The sequence below is a fragment of the Uloborus diversus genome, chromosome 2 (assembly GCF_026930045.1).
Source record: "Uloborus diversus isolate 005 chromosome 2, Udiv.v.3.1, whole genome shotgun sequence".
NCBI classification, from domain to species: domain Eukaryota; kingdom Metazoa; phylum Arthropoda; class Arachnida; order Araneae; family Uloboridae; genus Uloborus; species Uloborus diversus.
In genome coordinates, this window is record NC_072732.1 from 22636389 (window position 1) to 22657122 (window position 20734).

The window sequence follows — 20734 nt, forward strand, 5'->3', positions numbered from 1 at the left end:
AACTTTGAAGATTTTTACGGAAGGGGTTCTGAAGCTCTTCCCTGGAATTTTTTTCAAAATTGAAGTCCTAAAATCGACCTGAAGGAAAAAAAGTCTTCGTTTTATCCGCGGCGGCGTATAATACGCAGCAAAAAAAAAAAAAAAAAAATGAAGGTTTTTTTTTTTAGGATGAAAGTTTTGATTTAGCATACAAAATTTTAGCAACGAAATTAAAAGCGTGAAGAAGTAATAACTTTTAAGGTACATTCAAAACTAATACAAAAAAGAGTCCAAAAAATAATGATCTCGTCTCTAAATTTTCATTACAGTACGCTAATTACTTGAAGACAAAGATTCAAGAAAGGAACAAACGGTCTAATCTTGCGCAAATAATGGCTTCTTCCTTTACTGTATGTTACTTATTTCACATAGCCTGAATCACTTAAGAACATTCAAGCTGCGTAAAATAAACAACATATAGGCCGGGTAACGAAAAAAAATACACCATCACCCACACAGAAATTCCGCTGCAGCGTATAATCCGCGGATTATACGCAGGAATATATATATACATTCGGTACAATATATATTTTTTTTTAATTTCAAACGCGTACGCACGAAAATAAAGATTGTACATAAAAAGTTATAAATTATTGTCTGAAAAAATTGAGGGGGCCCGGGCCCCCCTCTGGCCCCTCCGCCCTCCCACGAGCCGCCACTGGTCTCTGTCGTTATTGTAATTCGAGCACAATAAAATTTGTGCTAATATATTCCCTTTATTTACTAATATTTCTTACCGATAGATGGCAGCACAAAAAAACGAGCCTTTTCGGAAAAACGAGACTCGGTTCGATTTTTAACCATTCGTTGTGGTCTTGTGCTTATTTTCTTTTTGAAATACTTTCTGCTAATCTAGTTTAGGGAATGTTCAAGTGTCAAGATATTTGTTGAAAAATTGTTCTATCACCAAATCCACTCGTCGTCCCTAAACTGTATTTGATAATCATATTCCGAAAAAAATAATTGATATTTATATTTAATCTCATCTCATAACATAACTTGAAGTGATAATGTCTGCCGGTACTGAAAAAGAGAAAGAAGGTGCACCAAAAAATAGTCTTGGAATTCCAGCTGCAATTTTTGTTGTAAGCATATATAATCATACTTTTTTGTGCTCTAAATTGCATTACTGGCTTTTTCTTTAACCTGTTCTCTTGCAGAACTCATACGACGTACTTAAAAGCACATGTGCTTTGGGACAAAAAATCAATGTTTGCTTTTTTTACATCTTTATAATTCTTAATTACGTCGTATGTTTACATATTTTCTAAGTAGTATATTATTATATTATTGAGTACATGATCAGTTCTGAAAGAGGATGAATTGGTTCGGTGAATTAAATAATGAACACTGATACAAGAATATAAAGGTGTGACTACCACAGTTTTTTTCTTCGAAAATTTTATAAAAGCTATTTAGTGTTGAAATGAATGAGAAAATAGTTCAACCAATTTAAAATTTAGATCATCATGATGTAGTCTTGGGATTTTATATTAAAATTATAGGTTTAATTGCTTGACGATTATGTTTCCTGTGTATCAAAACATGTGGGAAACAAATTTTAAACTTTTGTTTTTAAGTTTTTATATTATATGATTAACGTATTTTTTTAATTAATGCATGTATTTATTTACATTATTGCATTAATAAGTAAATATAATTAGTTCTTATATATTTAATTACACTGGTAAACAAAGATTTTTTGAGTCTTGCCCATCCAACACCTTTCACCTCGGAGCTCATCTATCTAGAACTGTTCTCCAAGCAAAAAGTCAATAATAAAGAAAAATGGTTAACACCTCCATCTCACAATTGGTACAAAGGCAAAAGTCCAGGACAATCTCTTGTCCTTCCCTGTGACAGGCAGACTAACACCCTTCTGTCTCGCCTCGCCAGTGGACATCTGAAAAGTCTCACTTTCTGTGGAAGCGCCAAAAAGGTTCCCCATCTGCCCTAAATGCCAACAAGACCAGGCATCACCACAGCATATCTTGAGCTGCCTGGGATTGGACTGGAATGACATATTCGACAGTCCACTGCTAGCGTCAGATTTCATAAGGGTCAACGGCTTCATCGATTTGGTCTGACTCTGTCAGACCAAGGGGAGATTAAAAACAACAACAACAAAGATTTTTGTGCACGAAACGCTATATAGTGTTTCTGGGGTAATTTTTGGAACTGATTTCAAATATCCAATCAAAATTTTCCATCACCAACAGTTTTTGTTTAATCATAGGTTTTAAGTGATTTATCTCAACCCTGTTTTCCTACAGTACCTAATGATAAAAAAAAAAACTCTCAACAATTGAAATCTTGTCATAAAGACAAGATATGTTGAGATAGGTAGCCAGATTTGCTGGTACTGCAATGGTAACATGGTGGTTTGTCTTAATGGAACTTATTTTCGTGATATTCGCTACCTGAATTGAACCATTTTCTGTGTTTTTATATTTGATTGCAAACATAAAGAATTTATAGATTTTTTCACTTTGGAAAATGCTTTAGTATACTTAGTTTTGATTCTGTAATGGATATGTTTGATATTTTAATATCAAACAGATGAGACATGGTATGAGTTCTTTCAAAAATTAGTTTAATTAATGCTAGACACTTCATATGGACACTCCTGATACCAAATACAGAAAGAAATGAACAATAGCTAAGTTTTGGTATGATTTTTGTCATTTTTTGATACAATATGCATTGAGTACATACCCATTGATACCCCTCCCTGAAAATATTCAAGGTAACGGGCCTGCAGATTCTATTAAATTTAATATATATACACATCCACCATCCAGACTAGCACAAAATAATATCTACTTTGAAACTTCAAAGTAGCAAAAACGATTAATGCAGAATTACATGCAATGTACCGACAGCCCTATTATCACGTCCAGACACTGCAGTTTCAGCCTTATTATGCACTCATCAGTTTGGGATAGTGAATAACTAGGGAGGCAGGTGTCATCTCATTGAAGCTGAGAGTGCCAACAAACTGGTAGATTCCTTTGTGAGGATTTCAATGTGTCAGGAGAGAAATGGTTTGATGCAATCCAAAATTAAGTTTTAGTCATCAAAGTTGATACCAAAAGTTTTAGCGTTTTATATCAATGAAGATTTTTTTTTTTTTTTTTGTGTTTTAAAAAGCAAACATTAGTGAAATATTGAGCTGTAAGTTATCACCCTTAAACGAGGTTTAAGGCAGAACTGCATGCAATATACCCACAGCCAGCCCTTTTAGAACAAAACTGCTGTTTCTGGATGTCATAACCTGACTGGCTATATATTGCATATATTATTTGAATATTTTTACTTATTATTTGGGTGTCTGCAGATTAATAGAATCAGATTGTATTCACTTTTACTACTATTCCCTAGCATTATAATTCATTACTCATTGCCTACTATTTACAACCGCTTCCTACTGCCTCCTCCATTTCTAAAAAAATCTTAAACTTGGTATGCTTTGCAAACTTTTATCTAAAATTTGTTTGTGTATGCAGGAAGATGTCGAAAGCTTTATGAGAGAGGAAGAAAATCAGGAAAATGCCGAGCTCGTTCTTCGGAGGTTAGATGAACAGCATAGCAAGTACAAATTTATGGAAATGAATCTTTTGCGAAAAAAGAAAACGTAAGTTTTAATGATGATTGCATTTTATTGCTGGTGACTGAGGCAAACCTAACCTGGTAGCAGCATAATGCCATGGTTAAGGTCTGCATTGCCTTTGAAATACTATCAGGTTAGGTTTGTTCCAACTATAATATAATTTTGTTTGTTATATCTCACACCTAGTACAACTCTGCAAAAACTACTTTTCGAGAAAAATCAATTCAAATGTAATGCGCCTTAGCTTAAATTCTTATAGTAACATACTGATAGATCTCAAAAATAACATTTAACGCATAGCCAAAAAAATTTTTTCCACTAGTGGCTGTTTTGCATTTTAATAGAACTAATTAAATTGCACCAGAACATGTATATAACCTCAAAATGGACAATTTTTGATTTGTGGCAGTGTTGAATTAGGTATGCAATATGTGTTGTATATTGTTAAGAGTTCGTGATACAACTTTAAACTTCCTTTAGATTACGACGCCGTTCTTGAGAAAACACAGGAGATTTATTTACAGCTATGTACAGGAAGCGTAGTTACAACTGCTAAATCAATCATCAGCAATTAAGCAAATAACAGTCAACACCGTAAACTCAACGGTTACACACGTATTTGCATCGTTATGCAAAAATACAGCTCAAAAGGCTTCACAAAACAGAGCAATACATGCTCTTCACGCAACGCTGACACTACAGTAAAACCTGTAAAGTTGACCACCCTTGTAAGTTGACCACCTGTCTATGTTGACCGCTTTTGTGAGGAACGGAATTAGTCCTATCTCATGTAATGAAGGAAAACCTCTGTAACTTGACCACCTCTCTATCTTGACCACCTGTCTATCTTGACCACTAATGTTCGCCAAATTTGGTTTGGAGTATTGTAAAAAACCCTTTGTAAGTTGACCGCTTGGTTTTTTTTTTTTTTTCAGCAAATTATTTTATTATTTATTTATTTTTTATTATTATTATTATTATTTTCATAGCTTTCCAAGAATGTTTTTAATGCTTTGATGACAGAACAGCATTTTACTAACTAAACAGCAGCATAAAGCTTAATGCTGCTCTTTATTCTCCAAACTTGTTTTTCATTTGTTGTTCTATTTGAGATAGCTTTTCGTACTCTGTTCAATGAAAATAGGTGTCAGAAAGTTCAAAATCTAGGTTCAAAAGTTCAAAATATTTCCTTTCAGTTGCAATATGTTGTGATAACACAGGAATTGTGCTAAAAAGAGCAGGCCCGGATCTATACATTTTGATTCCCCTGCAACAAAATATGTAGGGTCCCTCCATGGTGGCCAGCAGTGTCTATTAGTAAAGTGAATAAGTCTTCGTGCTAGGGGGGGGGGGGGGTTTCTATTTTTTCTTCAATTTCTAGGGCTGTTAGCCCCTTTGAGGACGCGGGCCTCTCGCACTGCGGGTACGCAGATCTGGGCCTGCTAATGAGTAAAGTTACATTTTTCTGGTGCAAGGGATTAAGAGATAGGACATTTTGATTTTGCCTTTATGAACTGGCAGAGTCGAGCTTGTTGCTCTTTGTGCTATAAGTTTTACATAAAAAGGCTTCAAAAAGAAAGTTAGCTGAACTTGAGATTAATAAAAAGTATGAAATATTAAAATTAACTGAAAATGAAAAAAGCCAGAGAATATTAGCTGGCATATATGGAATTTCTAAAACTAAAGTGTCTAATATAGTTAAAAACAAGGAAAAACTAACAAAATTATTTGAATAGTATTTTAAATTATTGTTTCACTTTCAATAATGTTAAACAATGAAACTGAGTTGAACAGAAAGAGTAAGGGTGCATTCCTCAAAAAATGAATACATGGTGCAAGAAATGACAAAAAAAAAAAAAAAAAAATTATTACCGCCCTTTATAAGTTGACCACCTGTCTAAGTTGAACGCCAAAGTACTGCACCGCGAGTGGTCAACTTACACAGGTTTCACTGTATTCACAAGCAAAAACTAACTCGAGACTGACTCCCCCGTCCTCGGCTGTGGCTATTTATAAATCTCGAAAGAAGTTTCCACAAAATTCAAAATGATTCTCGTAATTTCCTTTTATTCATTCACGAATCTTATCAATGAAAAATAGGGGGAGCGTATACTTCAGTCGAATGTCAGGGAGTTGTATGTGCATTACAAGAAACTATTTACAGGTTACGTTACTAAGATAATTTTAGATGAAAAATAATGGAATAAACGCCAAATTTAGCTAGATTGCATCAAATTAATCGCAAAAATAATTACTATTTACAGAAATTGTAACAATATGTTCCATAACTTAACGGCTTTTTTGCTGCAAAATGTCACAGTGCAGGATTTTATTGTTTTGCGTCTTAAATGCAAAATTTGTTATTGTTAAAAAAATAATAAAAATAGGTAAGATAATTTTCTTAATGCTCTATTTTCCAAACTAGGGAAATTTATAATGTTTGGTGATTTCAAATTGGGAATGTTTCAGTCAACCTCCACCAATGAGCACTTAATTAAAAATATTTCCATTATGCTAGGCCAATAATAAGTTGCGATGGTCCTCTCATGTTGTTAGAAAAAAATAAGGTTTTGCGCCGTAGAACAATGGATGCAGCCTCAATAACAAAACATTGACAGTATTGATACATCAAACGTCAACTGTAAAAGCTGGTTTTAAAATATCAATCTTTTTTTTTCTTCCTGAAATGTGATACATATGTAGTACAGTAAAACCTGTAAAGTTGACCACCCTTGTAAGTTGACCACCTGCCTATGTTGACCGCTTTTGTCTGGAACGGAATTAGTCCTATCTTATATAATGAAGGAAAACCTCTGTAACTTGACCACCTGTCTATCTTGACCACTAATGAACACCAAATTTGGTTTGGAGTATTGTAAAAACCCTTTGTAAGTTGACCACTTGGTTTACTTTTTAAAATTTTATTTAGCAAATTATTATTTTTTTATTATTATTTTTTTATAGCTTTCCAAGAATATTTTTGATGTCAGATCAGCATTTTACTAACTAAATGAAACAGCAGCATAACTAAACCTCCTTTTGAGTTTGAGTAGATTATCATGGGGTTATAAATGTATGTGACAAAAAAATAAAGCGAAATATTTGTAATTTTTAATTAGCTATGAATTTTTAGGAACTATTAATACCAAATGAGTAACTTTTCAAAAACAATAAGACTTTTTTTTTCATCAATTTACTGAAACTTTAAATTTGCATGACACATTATATGTCATTCTGGGAAAATAATCTCTAAAAATAATTGAATAACATTTTAAATTATTGTTTCAAAGTAATGCTAAACAATGAAAGTGAGTTGAAAAGAAAGAATAAGTGTCAATTAGTCAAAAAATGAATACATGGTGCAAGAAATGACAAAAAAAAAAATCATTACCCCCTTTATAAGTTGACCATCTTTCTAAGTTGACCACCAAAGTACTGCACCGCAAGTGGTCAACTTACACAGGTTTCACTGTAATTGGTAACAAATGCTTTTTGGAGAGGAACATTTCACGGGCTGGCAGATTAAAGGTTGTTTTTAAAAATATCTTTGAAAACTATATACAATTAATATTTATTCTTTTTTTTTTTTTTTGCTGAGTGAATGCAACCAAATTATTGCATACTCTCAAAGTTGACTGATTATTTTGTTTGGTTTTTAGTATTTAATTACTATTTTGATGTATTTTTCTTTTTGTAACTCTACCTGGTCTATTCTAATTGAATTTTCTCCTCTAGGTTAAAAAGGCAAATACCAGATATCAAAACATCGCTTGATATGTTAAAACTTATAAATACAAAAAAGGTAAATTTTCTCTTCAAATTAAAACTAATCAAACAATACTGCCTTGGGAAGGTATAGTGCAGTAGTTACTGCAATTTTTTCTTTTTTCCTTTCTTTCTTTTTATATTTTTTCATTGATTGTACTTCAGCTTTATTGTATCAGCTTGCTTATTTGGTTAATGCTGAAAATAAAGCACGAAAAAAACGTCAAATTCTAACATTTCCCTATTGTTAGATTGCAATCTGAATCGTGTTTTTTCAAACATCTTAAAAACTCATTTATGCAGATACTGGGCTTTATATTCTCATGGCAGTATTTGTTTCTCAAGTGTCACTTGATACATTTCATAAATTAACCATTCATATTTTTGTTTTTTACTTAGGATAATGAAGATACTTTTGATACACAATTTATGGTGTGTGATGATTTATACATAAAGGCAAAGGTTCCACCTACCAATAAAGTTGGCTTATGGTTAGGGGTAAGTATCAAAACGTTGTGAAACGGATGTGTGCGTTCAAAATAACATTTTCTGCTTTACATTACAATTCCATGTGTCACAAACTTTAAAACTAATTTTTACTCCACTATTACCATCAATCCTTCCTTCTAAGTATATGCAGGGGAATGGGAGTCAAAGTAAAATGGTGAAATATTTTCCCTGCTTTTAGCGCCACTTACCTAGTAATATTTTAACTATGTAGTAACATATGTAGTCTATTCCAGTCAAAAAAAAAAAAATTACCTTTGAAAATTAAAGCATCTGATAATACAATCAATTTTCAAAAATGGATACTCAATTTGTAATATTTTGCTATACTGGTCCAGAATGTGCTAAATTGTTTGAAAAAAACTTATAAGATTCTTGGAGCCAGTGTAGTTCTATTTATCGAAATTGACTGGTAATCATACTTCATGTTCATAAAGAGTGATTATTTTTAATTGGTACCATGCTTGTGCTGAGTAGGTTTAACTTGAGCTATGTTTTTCAAAAATATACATTTTAACAGATACTTATTATGATGTATTTAAAATTCAGGTTTTGTGTTGTATTTGTAAACATTGTTTTCTGGTGAAATTATATATTAAAATGTGTAATTTGCAGAAAGCTTAAATATTTTTATAGTTTGTAATGCGTTCTTCTAGTTTTTAAAATGTTAATAAGTGTAAGCAAGAGTCTCGATGCTGCTGTTATTATTATTTTAATTAAAAAGGAGGCATTTTGAAGCATTTTCTTTATTTAAATTACTTGAAAATCACCCGCCAAGTATGACAAGTGCAAACTGCTTCTTCATTAGAAAGATTTTCCGTAAAATTTGAAGTGTTCAAATTGATATATATACATATGAGAGACGGTGGGGGCGTTGGGCGGGGGGGGGGGCAACTGCCCCCACACTTTTTTCATCACTGAATATTGCCTCAACGTTAAGATTTTAATTTCAAAACATTCTGGGTGAGATAACCCAAACATTAATGTAGCAATTATATTGTTTAAATTCTCAGTTTCTTCAATTTTGAAAAATTTTTGGGAGAAAATCCCGGACCGCATTCCCTCCTTCCTTTAAATTCAAAGATGACCTAAGTTTGCATTATAGAGACTCCAGTTTGAGGGGGGGGGATTCAGGAATTGAATACCTCTAGATAGCATAAAATTGCGTTAAGACTCCAGTTAAGGGAAAAAAATCTGGAGATTTTTTTCTGAAGTTCCCAAAGGAAGTTGAAGACTAAGTTCTTAGGATTTCAGCAGTTCAAAAAAAAAAAAAAAAATACTAGGAGTACCTCTAATCCCTTTCGTTCCTCCTTATGTCAGCCAAAGAGAAGTCTGAAATAACATTTTAAACTTCATGGGAAGAGACGGCCAAACCACTTGCCCTAAGTTTGCTAAATATGGCTTTAATTTATGTCTTTAAGACACTAATTTAAAATTTTTATCCAGGACTGGCCTTCCTTATCCTTACATTAGCAAAGACAGTCCAAACTTCTTCGTTTTTATCATTAATACTAGAAAATTGCTCATCAAGGTATGATGGGTGAAAGTTGCTTCTGCATTTGAACGAAGCAATTGCCTGTTTGGTAATATTTCAATAGTTGAAATGTTAACCCTAACTCCAGTGCATGAACCCTAAAATGCGGTAGAGATAGCTTTCATTTTTGACCATTGTTATGTTTCTTCATTATCCTAAAATGAGTCTTACCGGTAAAAGAGTCAAGATACCGGATCCAGTTCAGCCCTGTCAAAATGGAGCATTTCCCTGCCATGTCAAATATTACCAAAACATATTGTGTGTCAAATTATCATGCCGTGGTGCGAGTTCCATTGTTGATGAGGTCAGCGTTACTTGATCATTCGCTATTATATGTATGAGGATTCTTAATGACGGTTTATTAAAAAAAAAAAATTGATGACAACCCTGGAAACTCCTCTCAGTTTCTCAAACGTTGAATAAACTACTAAAACGGTGTTTTTTAAACTACAATTCCAAAACATTTAGGCGAGAGAACATCAGAACCCCCCCCCCCCCTCTCCTACTAGTCACTCAAGGTAGCCTAAAATGTCTTCAACTTTCTAAAAAAGTTTGCCCCGGCACTTGTAAGCCCCACTCGTTGCCTCTGATGAGAGAGAAATGCTTACATAGATTGAAAAAAAAGTAAATTCATATGTTTCATGAGAGGATATATTTTTTTAATTTCCACGTTGTTAAAATAGTTTTTTATTTGGTTATGTTTTGACAATTGTGATTTTGGACTTTAGTAACATTCAAAAATACCAGAATGGTTCATGCTCTAAATATAAACTTTACATTAAGTGCAAAGGTGCAAATTGGTCCTAATGACCATATGTTTATTACCGTATCCTATTTACTGTTTCTTTTTTTATTGACACATCTCGTGCTATATTACCTAATCTAGAAAACATCACCAGTCATAATATGATAGGTGCAAATTTCTTCGTCATTCATATATTTACATGGTTGTACTTGTTATTTAAACCTCAGTTAGATTATTTAGTTTGAATTATGTAATTAGAGAAAATAGTTTAGTTGAATTTACACAAAATGCTTAACTGAATAAAGAATCTTGTTTTGCTGTACTCAGGGTTCGCCGATATATATCAGTCAATATATATCATGATATATATCACGAACTATATCCGGTATTTATTTTGAAAATATTGTGATATTTTCGATATTTATTTTTTCCACTGAGGCTGTATTTTCAATATAAAAAGTAGATTAATATTGGTAAAACTGTTTATTTATTATTAAAAATAACCAAAAAGTTACGTACTATATTTCTATGATACATTAATACATTATTAATGTAACAAAGTTATATAATATTCCTTTTTTACATGTATTTTATATTCATAAAATTTTTAGTAATGTAGCAATTTTAATTCATACTAGCTGTGTGCCCGGCGTTGCACGGGCTACGTAAAAAACGAAAGAGATGTCCAATTGATGTTTTTGCATTACTCTGACATCAGTTTCTAAAGCGCTAAGGAGTAAATAAATACGCGTAATGCAAGGTTTGCAAAGCACCAGTAGAGCTTATTTTTGGCAAAAATCTCTTTAACGTTAATCATAGTTATCGATAATGCAAGTTATGCATATTTTCAATTAGCACAAAAGATAAAAATACATGCATTATCAATTGTAATCTGTGCTCACTTGAAACTGAATTAAATCTGATAGACTATATCTGAAACATTTGTATGTACTATTACGATCAGCTTTTTACATAAAATGACACATACTTTTTGGTTGCTTACGTGAAACTAAAGCACCAAGACTTAATAAATACCAATAAGCATTAATGTAATACCAAGTCATCAGATTCCAATTTAGCTTTAGTTAAAATCCTTAAAAACAATCTTTTTTGTTCAGCTCTGTTTCACTTGAAGAAATCCTAACAATCGTAATTTAACGTGTTCTTTTAACGATACAAACTGTATTTCGAAAATAGAAACAGGAAGGAAAAAGAGAGTTATTAAAATTCGAAAACTCACCCATGTGACGAGAAAAAGTCCAACAAAATAAACATAATTATTGGCACATCCTAAATGTACCAAAATATGAGATCGGTGAATAATAAACTTACACTACAATCAATAAACATAGCTAAAGAAACAACTTTCATATGCTGAAAAGAGTTAAGAACGTTGAATGTAAAAAATAAAAAAAGGACAGACGATAAAATAAAGGCTATGTCCGAATAGGGCAACCAATTTTAAACTAATTTTAAATGAAATTCTAGATGGAAACGTTGTTTTAAGATTTGGACAGCAGCCAAAAAAATCTCTTTTGACACAATTATTAAAATTTTATTTGCTCAGCCATATGCAAAATGGCAACAGGAAAGAAATAAAAATTCCAGAATAACGTTATGTTAATTAAAGTTTTAATTAATATCTCTGCTAATTAAAGTCGCACAATTACGAGATTGGTCCTATTGTTTTCTTTGGAAAATTTCTAATGGATCGGTATCTCGTTTGACTCCCGATTCGCAGTGGTTCTAGAGAAGATAGATCTTCAGACAGGCAGACGCGAACAGATTTTAATATTATAGTGGATTAAAAGTGCCTAATCAATTATTAAACATTGCTCGGAAAAAAAAAATGTGTTATGACTGTGCACCGACTAATGCATATTATTTATTTTTGAATCATAAAACTGTAAAAGTAGCTAACAGAAGAAAACTGAGTAAAGCAGCTAGTGCTTAATATACTCTATTAAAATTGATCGAAATGTGAAATGAAATGTTAGATATAAATAATGAAAGAAACCTTTATTTTAAGTCTATATATTGTAATTATAATATAATAAAATAAAAAGAGATTTGAGGATGCATTTACTATTTTGAAGACGTTAGTTTGTGCTGATTGAAAAATCAGATATAGATCAAAATATCCGATATATATTAAAATATTGGATATTTTCGAAGATATCATGATATTTTCGAACCCTGGCCATACTGACTTGAGCTGAAAACGTACCGCCAAGTGAATCTCTTCTCATTGCTTGACCGGTGAGAGAGTTTAGTATCTTGTTCCGTCTTGTCAAAACAAAGCATTTCTCTGCTTCTCAAATGCTGCAAAAAACTGTCATTACATTATAAATAAAAGCACTGAATTTTACGTGCTCCAATAATGATATAATGCCCTCTAACATGCTACGGCGCAAATTTTATTGTGGTGACGTCAGAGCGTTACCCGATCACAGATTTTGGCTATGTTGTACATGATATTTAAATAGTGCAGGATGTGTTTATTTTTAAAGAAAAAAATATCATTCTATAATGATGTTTAAAAAAAATTTATGCTATAAAATGTGAATTTGTTTACTGGTGCTTGTTTTGAACCTTTTTTTTTTTTATAATGTAGGCCAACGTTATGTTAGAATACAGTTTAAAAGATGCTGAAGGACTTTTAACGAAAAATCTACAGACAGCCACTAAAAATCTATCACAGTTAGAAGATGACCTTGATTTCTTAAGAGACCAGCTTACAACTACTGAAGTCAGTATCCTTTTATGGTGAGGGGAAAAAAAGAAAATATGCTTTTATTTTGGGAAAGGTAATTTATTTTCTTGTTGATATGTTTAAACATTTCCAATAATCATGTTTCTCAGTAGTTTTTAGTTTTTGTCTTAAATTGTTTTGTTGAGTGTTTCTTGCATTTGAATAAGCCTCATACATTACCCTTAATACTTGCTAAAATATTCATTCACAACTCTTTCAACAATAAAGAGCTTTTATTTCATACATAATTTTTTAACCCCCTATCATTTTATGGATGTTTGTAGAAAAAATTCTTCTGTAAATGTTTGTTATCCATAAAGTTTAAAAAATATATATATATGAAATCAAAGTTAAAATTTTCAAAATTCAAAGATATATTTCATTTTGGTTATACCTATGTAATCTTTATCAAAGTTACCTGTGTCTGCTCCTCTATATGTGGAAATGAGTTCGTGAACCCCCCCCCCCCCTAGGAAATGTATCCCCTTAAAATCTGCATCTATATTGAACCATCCTATTTTAACTAGAGGTGAAAAATATGAGATAATTACGAAAAGCTTACCGACTGTGTAATCTAGCATTGTGTGGTAATCTTGAATAGTGCTTCATTCTCTAGTGGTAAAAAGAAGTTAGGTCACATGACACAATTTTAACACTCTCTGGAATAAAAAAAATATATTACCCCATTTGGAGTATGCTGTTCAGTTTTGGTCTCCTTATCTTAAGAAAGACACTTTATGTATTGGAAAGGGTTCAAAGGCGGGCTACAAGGCAAATAAGTGGACTTTCCCACTTAGATTATGATTCCAGGCTTAGAAGGCTAAAAATGCACAGTCTTGAGCAAAGAAGAGACCGAGGGGACATGATTCAGCTGTTTAAATTTATTAAAACGAAAGATGTTACGGGGTTAAAGTTTAGCACTGAAAACAGGACAAGGGGTCGTTTTTTTAAGCTATTTAAATCTCAGGCTAACTTGGATGTTAGGAAAAATTATTATTTTAGCAGGGTAGTGGAACCTTGGAACAGCTTACCGGAAGAGGTGGTAATGAGCGAGCGAGTAGATAGTTTTAAGAGGGCCATTGATCTTCACTGGGGATTGTAAATTGACTAGGACCAGTCTAGCTGGGCCCAGAGCCTGTTGCTGGTCGTCACTTTTGTATTTGTATTTGTATAGATTTATAAATTGTCATAAGTGGGCTTGCCAGATTTCTGAAATGTTCAACCGTAGTGAGTATTCAAAAGCGTACACACCTTTGGTTGGTTTTTTAGAGTGTTTTAGAGATTAGTGCATTCTGAATGCTATGAATAAATGGTTACTAATTAAGAACCTAAACCAGTTGTAATAAATAATACATATGCAAGCAGATATATTTAAACATTTCATTTCCTACTTGTTAGTATTTTAAAGTTACTTTACTAAGAAGAAAAACTTTGAAAGTGTGAACTTAAAGTGTGAACAATGTTTAAATGTTCTTTGTATTGGCTAGGACGTTTTTAGAGTTTTGTTTTTAATCTTGTTGTAAAACTCCTCACAAGCTAATCTGATATTAATTTTACCAGTCATTGGTATAAATCTGTACCTCACAGCCCGACTAACTTAAGTCACATAATCGCTGCTTTACAGGAGATAGGAAAAACATTTGTCAGGCACATGCAAAGTATAAGACGCACTCTTTTAACCCTGGTAAACAATTACAGAGGTTTTTTTTTTTTTTTATAGATTTACGTTATTTTTAGACTTTTTTGGACATCTGTAATCAAATTTATCTTTTACCAGGATGTGAAGTAAATTGGCCGGGACACCTGGATTTTGTCTGAAAACCAGGACTGTCCTGGTCAAACCGGGACATCTGGCAAGCCTAGTCATATGCATGAGATCAGCAGTTCCTAAATACCTCAATGGTCTCTAAATTTTCCCATTAGATTAAATTTCTAAATAATATCAGCAGTCTCTAGACGTTAAAAAAAAAAAAAAAAAAAAAAAAAAAACAGTGCCTGTGTTGAACAAAAAACTTATAACATTGTAGAAAAAATAGAAAGCAAAGTAAAACGAAACATTTTTGAATTGAAAAAAGCAGAAGATGTTTAAAAACCAGACTGGAAATCTTTTTCTCAGTAATCACCCTGAATTTAATTTGTTATACTTTATATTTATTATTTAATGTCTGTTTAACTTTTGGAAAGTTTTAAATTTAACTTCTTAAACAGGGTTGGCAAGTTTTTGCCGGGGGCGGAAAAAACCGCGGTTTTTTTCGCCCTGCAAAAATAGGTTTTTGCCACAGTTTCAAAAATAGATTTTGTGTTGACAACTTACGGACAGTTTTTTTCCTTTTTATACAAAAGTAAAAGCATGAAAAGATTTTGATAAAATTTTAATTCAATTATTTTTATAGTTTAAAAAAAAATTAAGGTTTAACTTACTTTTAAAGTTATGGAGCATTTTTACGTTTAAATTTTTAAACATTAACATAAAATTTCAGTTTGTAACATCTAAGACAAATAATTAACTTACAATGAAAATGTAATTAGCTTGTTTATTATAGCATTTTTTACAGAATACTAAATATTTGTATAAAGTATCCTTAATCAAGATGCAACTGTAAAATAAAAGAAATAAAAGTTGGCTCATTCTGAAAAAAATGTTTTAGCAAACATTTAAAATCTTAAGTTTTGCAATCCCAACATTTGTTTTTAATTTATTTTTCACCTTATAAATTAGAAGTAACATGGAGAGACATAACTAAAATATTAAAGTGCATTATTTGCATTATATTGTCACTATTTCTTGATTAACAATATAATGCTACTTTATTTGCAATTAGGTTTTTGCCGTTTTTTCCATTTTTGCCGTTTTTTTTCCATGGTTTTTTCCACTGTCCCGGCAAAAAACCCAACCCTGTTCTTAAAATAACTGTTGGAGGGGTTTCTGTAATTCTCAATTGTGGTCTCCATTAACTAAAGCCCTACAGAAGATGAGCCCAAGCAAATTATCTTCTGTGGAATTTTCTGCATCCACTTATACTGGTGTAAGGCTTCAACTCGCAACCATTCATGAGAAGGTAGCCTTACATACAACATTTGTTTACGCTCTCATATTTTAATAGTGAAGTTAGCCAGCGAATGTGATACTCTCAGTTAGGGTTGGCTTTCTGCCGGCAGAAACTAGTTTTTGCCGTGCCAGTGGCAGAAACTGGTTATAACCGGTAAAAACCGGAAGAAACTGGCAAAAACTTAAAAGTGTCTTTAATAACTCAAGTAATTAGCAAATGATATTTGTTTAAGTCAACTAAAAAATTAAACATCATTTCATCATTTTAACAAATAAAATCCCATGCTAGTGCCCTTGATTTAGTTCAGAAAGTGAACTTTTCAATTACAGAGGCTCATAGTATTTAGATTAATTTAACAAAGGATAAAAAAATCATACGGAAGAGCTTAGGAAAGAGGAGGGACATACAGAATTGAACGGGCATTACTGATTGTCATTTGCTCATTTATATGCTTCCTCTAAATTGTTTGTGATTGAAATTGTAATGTCATGTGCTTCAAGAAGAAAGTGCCAGAATTTTACTTGCCTAGAATTTTGTACCTAATGTCACAGCTTTGCAAAACAAATTGGCCCCATTTCTCAAAACTTATTTTTCTATTCAAATTTTTACCACAACCCCAGTTACTATATGGTGGACCAGTTATACAATAGATGAGTTTCACGAACATTGCTTGCTCCTTGATGCATTGTCTGCTAGCTCTTCTGTTTCAAGAATACAGTAGTACCTCCTTTAAGGGACACCTCTATTTAAAGGACATTTTTTCTGGTCCCAGTCCCTTTAAATAGGGACCTCCGTGTATTTACCTCCGACTAAGGGACACTCCATTCAAAGGACAGTCTCAGAGAAAAATTACAAAAACTCATGTATAAATGAGTAACAAGTGTTGAATTTACTTGAATTCAAAGTTAACTTTTTGTCTAAAAATTAACTTTTTTTTTAACTTTTTTTTTTTCACTTCAACATGAACAATGAAGTAACTATGTATTGTAAAATTCTTGCTGACATTTACACGCATGCTTTTCAATCTCAGCAGTTTATTTACTTAGACTCAGCTTTGACAGATTGTGTACCGACCATAACAAACTTTATGTAGAAAACTTGAAATGTGCACACTAATTGAAACTTTAGTTTGCATTGTATTGTATCGAAAATTACAATAAATCAATGAAATTCAAGTAAAGGAATAACTTGAAAATATTTTTTGTATGTTTCATAACCTAACCTCAACAAATTTGTGATCAAAATTTAATCATTTATAAATTTTGAAACTTAAATACCTCTGAAATTTTTTGGTGACATATTCGTATGTAACATTTTCATTTTTAAAACTTAAGTTTTGACTTTTTCCGTTAATTAATTATAAAACCATACTCGGTTAGTTTACTTAATACTCAAATACCTCCGAATAAGGGACACCTCTATTTAAGGGACAAAATTTCTAGTCCCCTTAGTGTCCCTTATTGAGAGGTTCTACTGTATTCTTAAGTTTCTCATTTGTGCATATTAAATTGAGAACCTGTTTAGATTTTAGAAACCACCTTTTCGAAGACGCAACTGCAGGGTCCCAACAATGTAACATTTGATTTTGAATTGTGATAATTTTGCAATAAAATTACAGTGCTTCGTTTAACAATTAATTATTTTTTCCATGCATTTTCTGTTGTATTTAAAGAACTAATTTTTCATTTTGTGAGTTTTTGCCAGTTTCTGCCATGCCGGTTTTAACCGGTTTCTACCAGTGGTTTTAACCACCTCGGCAGAAACTTGCTAACCAACCCTGCTCTCAGTTCGTCCTGGGTTTGGTCCTAGCCGATCGAAGATCAACTACCTTCATTATTGGTGACTGGGGCACATTAAATATGCTCGTGGTCACTAAGTCCTCCAAGTGAAACGATACCTCTGGGGTGCTGGACCAGTGATTGCTCGATTTCTTGTCTGGATCAAAATTTTCAGGGTCCCATCCAACTGGTTAAACCATAAATATGTAAGAAATATTTTAAAATGAAGATAAGAAATAAATAGTTATTACAAATTTCTGTTGGGTTGAAAATTATTCCGTAGGAAAGGAATATAAATAAGAATTATTGCATAAAGCATAAAATTTGCTCATAAAACTTTTTAACAATAATTAATTTCCTAAATAAGTATTTTAGATCACAATAAAATAAATTATTAAATTTAAAAATACCAGGGTCGTCAAGAAAAGCAACAAATAATTTGTTAAACTTGAATAAAATTTGCAAAAAGCGTCTAAAGTAGTGTTTTGTTACATGATGCTAAAATCCAATGTGGAAGTAAAAGACGGAGAATAGGATTATGATTTGTAGTCTGTGTAGTGTGTAAATATTTATAAATACACGTCATTGTCCGTTTTTGTGAATTTTTCTTTTTTTTTTTAATCTTTCAAACAATTATTTATTTAAAACTCAATTTTGACATTTGTAAATATTGTTTTGAATTTATATTTATGTTTTTAATAATCCGGTTTTACCATGGTATTTACCAGGGGTGGGAAAAACCTCACCAACCCTGATTCTATTGTTGTTTATTAGGTCTCTCTTAAATAAATCAAAAGTAATTTTGTAAATTTTCCTTTCCAATTCAGTCTGTTTTTGGATGGAAAAAAATCTCAGTGAAGCCAAAATGATTGAACTTTAAGAATGATGCAAAATGGTGCAAAATGTTCAGGTGTTGTTTCATGTTTAGCCAAAAGTTTTCAATATGCCCTATCTGAAAAGATTTATACTCAAATTTTTTAAATGTGCTTCACTAGGATCGAAATTTAATATGTTTCTTTAATTATTTATTGAAGGGGAAAATAAGCATATTTCATGTGTCTAATTTGTATTAATTGTGTGATTTTTGTCAAAATGTATGTTTATGAAATCTTAACTGCATCCTCAGATATGGCACGTGTATATAATTGGGATGTAAAACGCAGGGCGGCAGAAAAAGAAAAACAGCCCACGTTATGAAATGCATCTTTTCATTAGATATTTTGAAATAAATCTGAACCATTTTAAACGTTTTCCCATTTTTGCATAGCCTTTTCGAGCATGTTTGTTTATTTAATTGGAACTCACAACAATTTTCTTTTCTGTTACTTTTATTGAAAAAAGATATGTGTTTCTTTTTTATACTACTGAACGATACTAATAATGCTGATGTGTTGCAGCTCCAAATAAAAATTTAAAATTTTGAATTATTTGACTATCTATTGGCTTGCTGTTTTAACATTTATTCCTTTAATTTTCTGTCTAATTGATGAATAAAATTATTTAACTGCTAATGTTCCATGTATTTATTTTCTTTTCCAGTTCAAATTTTACTTGCATCTTTTTATACAGGACTAGCTGTACCTGATGCGTGTTGCTACGCAAACAAAAAAATACATCATTATACTGATCGGTTGAACAGGGCAGAAGTTGCTACTCTGCAGTGCCACCTGGTGGCGAGTGGCTTCTGTGAGCATAGTATGCACCTTCTCCGTGGAAAAATACATATATATAGCAATTTTCATAATAATTGGTCCAGGTATCAAGTGAAGCCGTGCCTATACTCAAATTTTGTACTCACGCAGTTTGCAAGATCAATCCATCGCTAAAAATATCAAATAGAAAAAGTTTTAAATCCCCCCGTTGCATGAAAAGCCATAAAACAATAAAGAAAGAATTTATTTGTTCCAACTCAAGAAAAATGGCAACAGCTAACTTCTTATCAATGAGATCTTTCACGCGAATTAATTTCTGCAGCCGTTAATTTTATTCGTATTTATCCAATGGATTGTGACTTAAATTGGAATAAAAAAGGAACTATCGATCGGATTTTTTTCGAACTGGTCTATAAACATTCCCAGTACCAAAAATAACAAACGGTGAAAGTTTCAGCCAAATCTGCCGGGTAGTTTTTGAGTTCATGGATGACATACAGACAAACATTCATTTTTATATATATAGATGTTTCTGAACTCTTGGGCAAACTTTAAGATGTGATAGTACACATCAGAACAAACAAGATACAGTAAACAAAAATAAGGGTCACCAACGTCTTCTGAAGGAGTTGGGCGACGGTCCAAAATTTCTAATGATCATAAAAAACGGGAAAATTGTTGCGGTTTTTGCTAAAATTATTATTTTTATCAGTATTTACTTGAAAATAAATTTCAAAGATGTCGTTTAAAAAGTGCCGATAGAGGGAACTTTAGACTTTAAAGTAACAAACGACTATTTTTTACCGCTATTTTTGAATCTCATTAAATGTTTTCTGATTCTTGAACTTAAACTTCTAACATTTTCTAGCAGGTTGATATAATAGCAATAAATTAAATTTACCATTCTTGTGTAGCAATCTAAAATGCTTGCTAAGTGTGTATTACTCACACTATAATTTTGTTGTCCATCACAAGTTAAAACAAACCAAAATAAAGAATGTTTAAAAAACTGAAACCCAACTGCTGCAAAAAACGCCAAAATGTAAGAAACAAGGTAGGTGCTGTTTGGTACCATCGTCTTATTGAGTCAAACAAGTCATTCGATATGTTGGATGCTCAGAGCCGGATTTAGACTTAATGGGGGACTAAGCTGTTTCAGATATGGGAGCCCCCTTTGTAGTCCGAACAGCTATTTTATCGGTGGCGAAGGAGGCCATTTTTAAGTGTGCCCCCCCCCCCCCCAGGCATTGTGTTGTCTTAAGGCCAGGCTTTTACTTTTTTTTTTTAAAAAATTTAATGGTT

The 20734-nt window shown here is 32.1% G+C and overlaps 1 protein-coding gene across 1 annotated transcript; it reads left to right on the plus strand.

The window, feature by feature from the left end:
* Nucleotides 1–859: 859 nt before the first annotated feature.
* LOC129216901 (prefoldin subunit 3-like) lies at nt 860–19291 on the plus strand. The gene is made up of 6 exons (XM_054851117.1): nt 860–1124; nt 3546–3673; nt 7385–7451; nt 7814–7912; nt 12815–12953; nt 18907–19291. Exons 1-6 carry the CDS (start codon nt 1050–1052, stop codon nt 18975–18977), a joined length of 579 nt encoding a protein of 192 aa, XP_054707092.1. The 5' UTR covers nt 860–1049; the 3' UTR covers nt 18978–19291.
* The last annotated feature ends 1443 nt before the right edge of the window (nt 19292–20734 follow it).

Bases quoted from the DNA above. Each gene is read 5' to 3' on its own strand.
- LOC129216901 (XM_054851117.1), top strand. From the start codon at position 1,050: ATGTCTGCCGGTACTGAAAAAGAGAAAGAAGGTGCACCAAAAAATAGT. The intron at 3,674-7,384 runs GTAAGTTTTAAT...TTTCTCCTCTAG, and splicing joins CTTTTGCGAAAAAAGAAAAC to GTTAAAAAGGCAAATACCAG. The intron at 7,913-12,814 runs GTAAGTATCAAA...TTTATAATGTAG, and splicing joins AAGTTGGCTTATGGTTAGGG to GCCAACGTTATGTTAGAATA.